The sequence below is a fragment of the Buteo buteo genome, chromosome 8 (assembly GCF_964188355.1).
Source record: "Buteo buteo chromosome 8, bButBut1.hap1.1, whole genome shotgun sequence".
Taxonomy (NCBI): domain Eukaryota; kingdom Metazoa; phylum Chordata; class Aves; order Accipitriformes; family Accipitridae; genus Buteo; species Buteo buteo.
The window spans coordinates 962989-975292 of record NC_134178.1 but is presented as its reverse complement, the minus strand read 5'-3'; the positions used below and the strand labels follow the sequence as shown (position 1 = coordinate 975292).

Sequence of the window (12304 nt, the reverse complement as noted above, 5' to 3'; positions counted from 1 at the left end):
CAGAGCAGTGACAAGCGAATTAAACCTTTAATGGTTTCATTGTGTTCATTGTGCATTCTGAATAGCTTGGCGAAAATGGTTGCATTGATTCTCTAGCTAAGATGGGGTCAGGTCTCATACATTTAAGTGGACTATTAGATTGTACAGACAAGTTTGTTTATGGGTTTTCTTAACTTCTAAGTATTCGAACTTGAGCGCATATGACGATGTGTGTAATACGCAGTTATAATTTAGTGCCAGAACGTTCAGACTGTGCACCAAGATCTGCTTCTGGATATACGTCTTGGCAATCTGACAAGTGTTTTAGCACTTTTGTCTACATATGTTTACTTTTGGTTATGTGTGCTACGTCTTGTGGTTACCTTAGCAATAAAGGTAACCACAAAATACCTTTGCTTTCCATTTTTGGATTTACAAAGCCAATTGTCAAACCGGAGGAGGAAGTTTACTGTCCCAGGGTATAAATATCTGGAACTTTTCTAAATGGTGAAGAGACGCTGTAGGAGTCATGCCTACGTTTCAGAGTGCCGGGGGGTGGCAGGAATTGTTCGCTGTGGTGCGGCAGCAGGGGCGGCACAGGAGCGTTCTTCAGGCTGCGTGTTGGTACGATGCCTAGCCCGTCCCTCACACATAGTTTAGATTCTTGGACACTGACGCAGTATAGTCACGGGAGTAAGTGTGTGAAAATTACACAACATGCTGGAAAAGCTGCCATGTTACAGAGGATGCAATGATTGCACCACCTGAAAGTGTGCTGAAAAAGGGTGTACACCTGTGAACAACAGTCACTTACTGGACTATTCCAGACCTAATGTGGGTTGTGGTTCTGCTGATTTATTCCATGACCCTCTTCAGCTGAAACCTAGAAGCCATTAAACAATACCCTGTAACATTCGCAGTACCTCTTAGTTGTGTACAGAGGTGTAATATTCGTGACCCATCACAGACCGTGTTGTCGAGGGAAGTGGGGTGCTGACATAGCAGGGTACAGAGAGCGAAACTTTGGTCCCTTTCAGAGTTTTGTCCTTTCTTTAAGAACAGTTGGGTTTCCTGTGGTGTGGGAAACACGTTTACATGTTTGTTTTGTATTATGAATTTAGAGCACATTATTTACAAGAGTTGTTCATGTGTATTGTACTTTACATACTCAGAGGCATTGCATGTTTGGGATTGGATATTAGTATTGTGGCACTTCCTAACCAAGCATAATCAGTTCTGCAAATGATCCAGTTTTTCATTGGCGAAGCTGAAAAATTCAGCATATAAGTGTGTGCTTAAAAACCTAAATAAAAGGTCTGATTTTTCTGAGTGGTTTACATCCTGCCAAACATAGCTAAATTTTAATGCTTGTATTTTCGTTTAACTGTAGTTCACTTGAAACACGCTTTTTTTCCCCCAGAAATGGTATTTCTCTGTTTGTTCGAGAGGTGTTAAGAATATCCAGCATAATTATTTTTGTGACCTTCTAACTTAATATTGTTTCATATTAGAATTTGATATAAGTTGTGCTCATGGGAAATTGTTCCATATGGTATGTATTTTTTTGCCAGTCTTATTTTTTACACACAGAAATCGGGAAGTTACTAAAATAAAAAAAATAGCATTCCCATTCAGACACTGCACACACATTTCAGCCATGAGAAATTACAGGCAGAACATTCAGGCAGGGCAAGCAACTGATTTGTGGTAAACATGTTATTTCAAATAAAGAATGATTTAGGACAGAAGTGGAAAGGGGATAAGCTTTTTCTTTGTATACAGAGTATCTACAGTTGAAGATTTCTTGTTTAATTGTAGAATTGTGAGTGCAAATGAATTCCACTTAATAATATCCATGTTCTTTTTTTCTGGAAATAATTGATTTAAAGAAAGATCAGAGAGAGAGCAAAAACAGTTAGACTTGCAGAAGCCTTCAGTTCCTGCTATACCTCCGAAGAAACCTCGGCCACCCAAAGCAAACTCTGTGAATAGACCTGGTACCTTGCCCCCGAGACGACCAGAAAGACCAGTTGTGCCTGTGACTCATACAAGGTATTGGTTTTCCTCAGTCCAGTGCTTTTGGGATTAGTGGAAAAAACACACATTTAAAGAATTTAGATTTTACAGTTAATGTCACAATTTATTTCATGGTAAACTATATTTAAAGAACAAAAAAAAAAAAAGAAAAAAGAAAAACCTTCTAGTCATCTGGCTGGATCATAACTATCTTCTCAAGAATAAGTGTCTTAGGCTGCTCATTACTAGTTCATTTCTACTGATTAACACACTGTTACTGCAACATCATAGTTTCCACTGCAGAATATGTGAGAAATATCCGCATCAGTATGTTGTGCTGATGTTGATTTTCTTAGCTTACCTCAAATTATTCCAGCTTAGCCAGGGCACTAAGTCAGTGTAAAAGCTTGGATTGTACTGAGGAGCAGCGTTAGACTATTTCAAATACTGTCAGCTTGGTTTCAGTCTGTTTTCTTTGATCATTTTAGATCAATTTTTAGCAAAATACATGTGTCTTCATAGAATGTTCTTCAAGCTGCTGCCACCACAGAATACTGCTGTCAAGTATTTATGCTCTAATGTTGGTTGTTACTCTATAATTACATGATGCTCTTTATCAGAAGTGGTTACAGCCTTTGAGGAGCACTGAGAAATTGGACTTGCCAACACAACTCCATTTAATCTCTGCTAGAGCTGGGAAAAGCAGAGGTTGCAGACATTAAAAGGCCTCGCCTGTAGTCCTAATCAAGTCGAGATGGCTACATATGTCATCAGCGTCTGGGTTGTGCACTGCAGACTTCCTGTATGCATAGTGGATAGAAATAGGTGAAAACCAGAAAAAAACAGTTGCCTAAAATGGGCAAGCTGCACATCTTGCAGAAATACTAGAATATAGACATAGAAATAATTGTACTGTTCTACTGTTGGAAAAATTAGCTGCCATTGAACTACTGGAGTTCTAGTATACTAATGGTGAATTAAATACCAGAATGGAGTGTAGGGTATAGTGGAATAAAATAAAAATCCTAGACATTGATTCCCCTCATTCCTCCACATATGGTTCCTTAAACAAATGCTCCCAGTGTGAAATCTGAGACACATAAAGTAAGAAAAACGGTGCCTGCCTTGTGCTACCAGTTTCATCTTACTGAAGTGCTTTGGCTGTGCATCTCTGAGAACTCACCCTTCTATCCAGGTGCTACTGCCACAGATTCTTTTGGACTTCTTGGCTTTGAACAGGCTTGCCCAGTGGTTCCAACATGTAGTCCACACCTGCTGGTCACTTGGGCGTGCTTGGAAAAGCAAGTATTTGCTACGACCTTTAGCTAAGTGATGTCTTCTTGGCAAGCCCAATACATACCCTAGTGTTCAGTCCCCTGGCTAGGCATGCAATGGGGTAGCTATTCTTTTGTTCTATCCTTTGCCTGGAATATTTTAAACATATGATAAATATTTTAAACATTCAGAGTTGTGGAGGGGTGTTTTATTGCTCTTCTGTTTTCCTTTTTTCTAAGTACAAAATTGTATAAAGAAACCATGGATTTTTAAAGATATTTCAGTTTTCACGTTAACAAAGTGAAAAAGCAGCTCTAAACAGTAACCCTGTTACATTCTTAATTGTCCAAACTCTGCTATGTCTAGCACAGAAAAAAATGCTTTGTTCTTTTCATCTAATACCATTATATTTGAAAGTATTTTACTTGTAACAGTAGTTAGATTAAAACTTAGAAGGAAAGGTGATTTTTAAGGTGATGATGATGCATGTTGATGATCACAGTGCTAGCAGTTTCCCTATGAATTTCTTTATCAGCTAATTCAAATTGATGGATTTATCTCCTATAGGTATTCTGCCTGGTAAGCTTGAACTTGTAATGGTGCCTTACAGGAAGAGGGCAGAAAGTGCACATAATGAAATAATCCATGGAATAGACTTTGAATTACTTGAATAATTGAGCAATGTGAAACTTCAAATGGAAGCAGTCACTTCAGTAAAGGTGTTTTGTTTTTAAATCAGTTCAGTTTAATAAGATAGTAAATATTTTTAAGACCTGCTGGTATCCATTTCCAGAATCTGGAATACCTAAGGCAATTAGAACAAAAATTGAACCAGCAGAATTTTTGCTGACCTGTCATGGTTTAACCCCAGTGGGCCGCTCAGCCCCCCAGCTGCTCGCTCACTCCCCCACAGTGGGATGGGGGTGAGGATTGGAAGGGCAAAAGTGGCAAAACTCGTGGGCTGAGATAAAGACAGTTAAACAGATAAAGCAAAAGCTGTGCATGCAAGCAAAGCAAAACAAGGAATTCATTCACCACTTCCCATCGGCAGGCAGGAGTTCAGCCATCTCCAGGAAAGCAGGGCTCCGTCACGTGTAACGGTGACTTGTGAAGACAAATGCCATAATGCTGAACGTGCCCCCTTCCTCCTTCTTCCCCCAGCTCGTATTGCCGAGCACGCTGTCAGATGGTCGGGATGTCCCTTGGGTCATTCTTGTGCAGCCCCAGCCTCCTCGCTGGTGGGGCAGCGTGAGAAACGGAGAATGCCCTGACACTGTGCAGGCGCTGCTCAGCAATAACGAAAACACCCCTGTGTTCTCAACACTGTTTCCAGCACAAATCCAAACCATAGCACTATACGGGCTGCTATAAAGAAAATTAATCATACCCCAGCCAAAACCAGTCCATGATCCTAGGGGAAAAATTGCTGTAGTTATAAAGTGAGTCCTGTGAGATTTCCGTGGCAGCTGCTGAGCAGAAGAGGGTTTTTTTCTGTTCTAAGTGGCTTGCATCTTATGCATCTCACTGACTTTTTGTGGTGATGGTTGATTTTCCATTTAAATATAATCCTCCTTCCTTGGAGGCAGGCTAGGGCTTCAAGGGCAATAGGAGAGGCAAAAACCATGTGGGACAGAGACTAGCTGTCAGTTTGCTCCAAAGGCTTCACAGCTTATTTAGACGTACCTGTGATTATACGATTTACAGATGAGTCAATTCTCTGGAGCAGACAAGCCATAAAGACCTACAGAAAGTGCATTTTTGCAGTCAGTCTAAACCAACCTGCGTCCGTGCTGCTGCTAACAGGGGCAGTTTCCCTCTCCTGGCAGCCCATTCCCGCAGCCTCCCTTATGTTAGCACCAGCATTTGTGCAGCCATTCAGCCATATGGGTCAGGGAGTTGCTCCAGATGGCAAATAATCAGTTTGCAGTGGGATTTCTATTAGTGTGGGGTTTCTTTCAGGCTGATCATCTGTCTGATCAAGCTGACAGCCTATCTGCATGGGCACGTGCAGAGGGAGGGAGACACTGAGACCGGGAGGGGATGGCTCTGCTCCTTTCACAGCGTGGATATAGATTATTGGCATAATAAGCCTGTTGATTCTTTTGACAGCAGAGTTGGGTTTTTTTGTGGGATTGTTGTCATGTATCATGGTATCTTTTGTAGTCAAATGATAAATGTTATGACTTTCAGCCCTGAATCACGCCATCCTAAGAATCTCCTCCAAAACTGTACTCACACATTTCCTAGAGTACTTCCAACTCACATGTTGCTCTCAGTTTGCTGGGAAATACATGTGTGCAAAACAGAGTACTCGCTCAGATGCTCATTGCCCTGTCAGCCAAGAAACTATGTTGCTTCTTATAGATTTACAAATATATAAGCAATTTTTTTTAAAAGTTAAAGACCAAATGATAAGAAAACTAATTGATCAGATAGATCACTTGGAAAATACCCTTATTTATCATCTCACCAATTAATAAATTTTTCTAGGAACATGTTAAATTTCTTCTGTCTCCTTCCTGGTGCAGACTGCCTGCCATATTGATAGCTGTGTAGGACTAGTTTGTTTTTCAGGTCATAAACTGTTTGTCTATCTTTTTTAGTTCATAGAATACTTGTCACCCTACTGCAGTGTTTAACTGGATGTATGTTCACTTAATCTATGGCTTCCTCCATTTTTTTAACACAAGTTTTCAGGCTCTTTATCACAGCCTTCCTGAAGTCTGAAGTAGGGTTTCCAGCCCCTTTGTGTTTTGGTCATAAACTGCCACCATGAGTTGAGGTTCAGGCCATCTGTCATCAGGTTATGGCATCAAAAGCAGAGTCAAATGAAAAAATCAATGAGATTCAGGAGCTCGCTATGTATTTTACTGTCAATGGCTAATTATTAGTGTTCATAGAAATGCACATCTGCCTGGGTTGTTTCAGGGGCAGGTCTGTATTTTTACCCATAATTTGGGTACCTTATGTACATCATAATTGCTACAGCCCTACGCTGGGAATAGTCGTTGTGGAAAAACTATGATACTTGTCAGGTGACCTGATAATGATGGTAAGTACAATTTATTGCATTAATTGAACAGTTGTTATCACAGTAAATGTCACAGAGATTTGTCTGTGTGACCTGTGCAATGCCGAGCTACTCACTTACCCCTGGGTCTTTTTTAATTAATTGTTTCAGTAGTCAGATTATTTTGGTAAATTTAAGTAGTTGTGGGATAGAAAGTTTTATGAAGAAAGAATAATCATGTTGCTTATGTTTGATTTCCTGTTTGGTTGAAAAATAGTTCCTCTGTATAAAGTGTCACAACTCTTGACACTTGCCTATTCCAAAGACATTTCAGACAGAGTAGGTGATCTTGGTTCTTTGGACCTACAGAAACAATATTCGTAACTCTAATGTCATAAGCAATGTGCAGAAACGTGGTGGACGAGCTGCATTTATGAGTAAATACTAGGAACCACTGAAATGCACGATGCTAGCTTGAGGGTCTCTCCCTTTCTGTCGTATTCCAGATAGTCCATCACTACAGTTTATTCAAGCCAGTTAATTAGAAAAAATTACAAATAAGATGTTGAAGAATGTCCCTTTGCCCTTAAGTTTCCTTCATGTTGAGATGCTGTGAACATCTGAAGAAGTATTCAGGACACTACGGTGTCTAAAATAGGCTTTTTTGACAGGTGTTAAGGAGAAATGAGATAAGGTTAATCCATACAGCATGTCTACTTACTGGAGATTGCTTTCTCTGACACATTGCTATTACTCTGGTGCTGCAAAGGAAGAATATTTTGCTCTCTCATTATTAATTGCAAGTTAGCTATCAATTTACTGTAACCCCCACAAAAACTCCAATAAAATATCTCCTCTTCTTGCTCCAAATGCAGGAGTGATAGTCCAAAAGTGGAATTAGTGGGCAATACAGTATCCGGCACTCTAGAGAAAGACTCCTCTGAAAGAAGCAATGACATCGGTAAGTTATAGTGCTTTTTGTAGTTTGCCTAAGAAATTTGTGGTGTAAATTCCTGCTTTTTAGTGACTTTGTTACGATCCAAAAGGCAGATTGAGGATTTGGCAATGAATGTGAGTGCATTCATGTCAAATTTTAACCACAGGATTAAAGGATCATTTCTGCTTTACTTAAAAAAGTTTTGTTGGGGTTTTCTGTTTAAAAAAAAATTCTAAAAGGAAATATGGAATGGTGAGCTATTTTGAATAGGAGGGCTTTTGTAATTTCTGTTTAAAATTCTGAAACAAGTGAGAAGGCCAACGATAGTAAGTCATGCTTGTTTAACAGATGTAGTATTAGTGCTGCTGTATTTTAATGCTGCAAAAGATTGTGGGTTTGGTGCAGTTAGTAAGCTTTACACGTTGCAATACAAAGGAATAGAGACCCAATTCAGGCCAATTTGAATAAATTTTGCTGCAAACACCAATTAAAAGCAGTCTAAATTTCTCTTGAAAAATAATAATTTGGCTTCCTGCAACACGAGCGGTTTAATCGGGAAATCACCTGGAAAGGAGCACCGATAGGTTGTTTTTCTTCCTTCTCTCACCCTCCCTCCTCCCCAAGCTGGCAGTGCAGGAGAGGTGTTTGCGGGGCCGGTGCTGCAGTGCGTGGCACTCGGAAAGCAAGGTGCTCCGGCCCCGGGGCTGTAAGGAAAATCCGCGACAGACAGCCATCTTCCACCTCGGCGTCGGAGCAGGCCGGTGCCAGCTGCCGCCGTCGCTCTCCTCCGCAGCCGCAGCTGCGCCGCGAGAGCCCTGTCTCTGCAAAAGGCAGACCCGGGTACCCCGCGTCCCGCTGCCTCGCCGCCTTTGGCTGGCGGCGTGAAACGCTCTGTCGGTGTGGTGGTTTCCACCCGGACTGCTTTATTAGTAAAACGTCTCGGAAAAATAGTCTACCTTCAACAGCCAAACCTGCCTTTTCTTCGGACCTGAAAGCAGAGCTTTAAGTTATAGATGGATTTTAATTGCAAAGTATCAATAAAATATGGTGTGAAATCATATAAATGATTTCACAGGGGTTTATGAGCTTTTCAGCATCCATATGTCTGCTTTTGTTTAACCTTCTGCTGTTGCTATGGTTTATGATAGTAAAGTTCTTCTGGAGAAGCAAGTAGTATGTTCTTTTCCAGATTTTCATTTGGGATAAACATGGAGAGCGGGAAGCTTGTGATAAATTGCATGAACGTTTGTATTGTAAAGATTAATATAAAGGAATGGTATGGAAATGCAGTCAAATTCTACCATTTAGTGTTTGTTACTCATGTTTACAAATTTGCTTCAAAGCATATAAGCTTCTGCTTGCTGGAAAGAGAAAGCTATGACTGCAGACAGCATGTGGTGGTCCGATGGAATTAAACCTTTTTAATCCTTGTGCTAGTTGCCTTGGAATCACTATCAGGACAAAAGCTTACAGTGGTTTGTATTTTTCTGGGGTTTTTTAACATGCTATAAAAGGCGAGGTAGGAAATTTAATTTATAATAATTTTTGTTCATTTCCAGAACTTGGGCGGAGGGGGGTGTCTGTTGTTTTTTTTTTTTTTTTAATGGAGAATAGGAGCCAACAAGAGTCCATAAACCAAGCCACGTACACAACATGTTGCAAAGGGGTTAGCTGTTGACCTCCTGTTACCACTAACAAGGGGAACCTATTGAGCCCAAGGATAAAATAGTGTGAATACTTAGATAAGTATAACTTGATAGGGTCAAACCAGAATGGCATTTCCAAGGGCAAATCATGTCATTCTGGCCTCTTAGACAACTCGTTAGAAGAAAAAAAGAAATAAGTGATGATTTTGGAATGAAAGTGGACCCAAAGATCGTAACTGATACGAATTTTCAGGAGGCTTTTGATGGCTCATGTAAAATATTGTTAAAGCAATAAACAGCCTTTTAAGAGGGGGTAGAGCAATAAATTAAAACTTAATAAGCCAAAACAATTCCCAATGGATTAATGTCTTTTACTATGAGGAGAGATTTGGAGTTTAGGACAGTTTATGGGGCAGTGTAATGGGAAAGATTTATGATAAATGTGTTAGATTTTTTATTTTTTTACAAAGAGAACAATGGGTTGGAGAAATCTTGTGGCTAACTGAGCTATTAGTAAAAATGATGGATGAGCGAGTGGAGTTGTCCCAGTGTATTTCAAAACACTCGATGGATCAGGCAGCGTGAGTCCAGGTAATAGTAATATTTAACTGTGGCACATGTTACTGGTGTTGCCCCAGTCTGATATACGCTGCGGGGAGGACAGCCTCAGCTTCTCTGAGGTTCATCCTTCCAGACAAAATGGATCTGATTAAGTCTAGTGGTTTGATGTCTTCTCAGTAATCCAAATTGACACCACGAATTAGAGTGGACCTATGTGACAGACGAGGTGGGGCTTAGCAGTAGCCTTTGAAGAAAATGGAAGGTAGATGGCCTTTGCAACAGCTCGGGTGTACGACCATTCTGGGTACCGGGCTCCTCTTCATTCCGCAATTAGCCCCAACGCCATTCCTGGGCACTCAGAGCTCTCGGGGGGGCCAGAGGAAAAAAGCAGCAGTCAGTCACGAGTTGCCTCACCCTCTTTCACACTTAGGCTAAGTCCTGATGGTGAACCATGAACGGAAAACGAACTCTACAGCACTCTCCTGGCTTTTCTACACTAGCAATGTTAAGCTGGCTATCTAACGGCTGTCCCTTTCTCCGTCCTATAGCCAGCCTAAAGCTCTTGCTTTTCATTCAAAGCAGGGAGATGTACAAAAGCACTGGAGAGACAGTTTTGATTATAAAAGCAAACCATACTAAAGCTGGATGGAGAGCAGTTTTCCATTCTGTGAAAGCGTTTAAAGGATTTCTAAGTTGGTTCCTTTCCCTCATCATGATGAGGCCAAAACCTTTACGATGAGGGAGGAGATGGTACAGGTGCCATCTGTACATCCCTGTGCCATCTCCCAGAAACCAAACAAGTGATCAGCAACAACAAAACCAGTAATTCCATCAACAACTGAGAAGCAGTACGCAGAGGGGAATTGGGGAATCCAGGGTCAAAACTTGTATGCTGTCTAGGCCCCTTATTCTAGATCAGTGTGTTAAACATTGCTTGTTTCAGAAATGGCATTTTTCTATTTATTTTCTCAGTAACATTCCACCAGTGGATCAGTCTTGTCTAACCAGAAAACCCCACCCTTTTAAAAATACCTTTGAAAACATTCTCACCCAACTTCACCGATCAGGAGAGTCACAAATGCTTGAGCAAGGCTGAGGTGATGTGTAATACTGTGCATAACATCCTGTCAGCTGCATATATAAAAAGCGATTTTTATGTAGATGTTAGCGCATGGCCTGATTTCACTAGCATGTTCTGCAGAGTTGTGACTTGACATTTAAATTTCTTGATGATAATACAGCACTGATTACAGTTTTGCAATCTGTACTGACAAGAGCAAGTCCTGTTCAGCAACATCACTGCTGATTGTAGATACAATGGCAGCTATTGCCACTGTTGTTCATGCCTTTGCTTCTTTCCACAATCCTTACAAAAAAACATTGGAAAACTAGCCTTCAGAATATATTATTTAAGAGGAACCATTCCCCATTCCTCCTCACTTCTTTTGTTTTCTTTTTCCCTGTTTTCAGTGATGCCTTTACTTTCTTTTCCACACATCTTTCATCCAGCTTTTCCTCTATACATCTTTTTGCCATGGGTAACTTTTCTTCATTTCATGAGGGTAAGGCTTTTTTTTTTTCCATTTCTTGTCTGTCCTGTCTTTGCTTTAGTTGACAATGCATAACAAACAAGTACAAATAGAAATATTTTGTAGAACACCTAATGTGTACATGGCTATTACAGGGGTTATTTTTAGCTAAAACTTGAAATTGAGTTTATTGTGACAGAAGATCTTGCACCATAGCATTGAAACAAGAAATCATTGTAGTTTATTTTATTGTACCATAGGAAATTTTAGTGATGTTAAGTGACATGTACAGTTTGCAGGCGCTGTTTGTCAATGCTGTGGTTTCATTAACCTGTTCTTTCAGACAGATGGTGTCATCGCAAAGTTTAATGGATATATTTCGTCGTGATGTCCTTACAAAAATATTTAGCAACATGCTAGGATGGTTCTCTAGTCTGAAAGAGGAAAAAAAAGTCCACAAAACATAGAAATTTGAAGAGCACTCACTGGCTCTAAGTGGAAAGCGCACGGTCATGTCACCCCAGACTTTGTCTCCAGTATTGCTGTTGTTAAATCATGGTAGTTACATCTGTTGTAAAGTCTTATGTACCAACAACTGTTCTAGATTGACAGTGGCTTTTTGAGCTTGGTTTAAAATGCTTCTAAAGCAACATAGGCTACACTGAAAGTAACTTAATCCTAAGTCTTTTAACTATATATACACACACACTTTGGAATCCTGCAATCCTGAAACAAGTCTTGTCTATCCAAAATAGGTTTGCTTTGAAATCATCTAACACTTAAAATCATATGGATTTAAGCTAAGTGATTTAAAAAATAAGCCACATAGAAATAAAAATGATACGTCTACTGTGGAAATCCTCAGTTAATCCACACAAGAAGCAGTTTCTGTGCTTTGCAAAAAGACTGAGCTGCACAGGCGCTTCCCACACAGAGCCAAGCAGAAACATCTTTCCAATATTTTTCCTGGCTCTTCACACATTTTGCATAGTATTTATGAAAGCAGTTAATAATCTTTATCAGTGCTAACGTAAGGCACATATGCCTTCATCAATTCCTGCTGAAACATATAGTGTTGGTATGAATTTTCTTAAGAGATTCCCTGAAAGCTGGTTAACATGAGTCCATTTTTCAGCATTTCTTTGGGCTTTAATCTTCAGCGCATTTGCTGGTGGATCATGGAGAACTGGCCAAACCCATGTTATTAGCCATAATCTTTTTCTGTCCCTCCCTCCAAGGCTAGAGCTAACTTGCCTGGAAGAGTTGTTAAAAAACCCTGACTTGAAAATATCTAATAAACAAACAGATTAAAAAAATCTTCAGTATATCATGTTTCCTTGATCTGTATTTG

General features: G+C 40.1%; 1 protein-coding gene across 5 annotated transcripts in view; it reads left to right on the top strand.

Moving 5' to 3' along the window:
- The window catches only part of SH3KBP1 (SH3 domain containing kinase binding protein 1), a 222247-nt gene that overhangs the window by 195585 nt on the left and 14358 nt on the right, over positions 1-12304 (top strand). For all 5 annotated transcript variants that reach the window (XM_075033410.1, XM_075033409.1, XM_075033408.1 and 2 more), the window contains 2 exons: positions 1869-2031; positions 7156-7241. In XM_075033410.1, coding sequence (XP_074889511.1) covers positions 1869-2031; positions 7156-7241 — 249 coding nt within the window. The remainder of the gene's footprint in view (positions 1-1868; positions 2032-7155; positions 7242-12304) is intronic.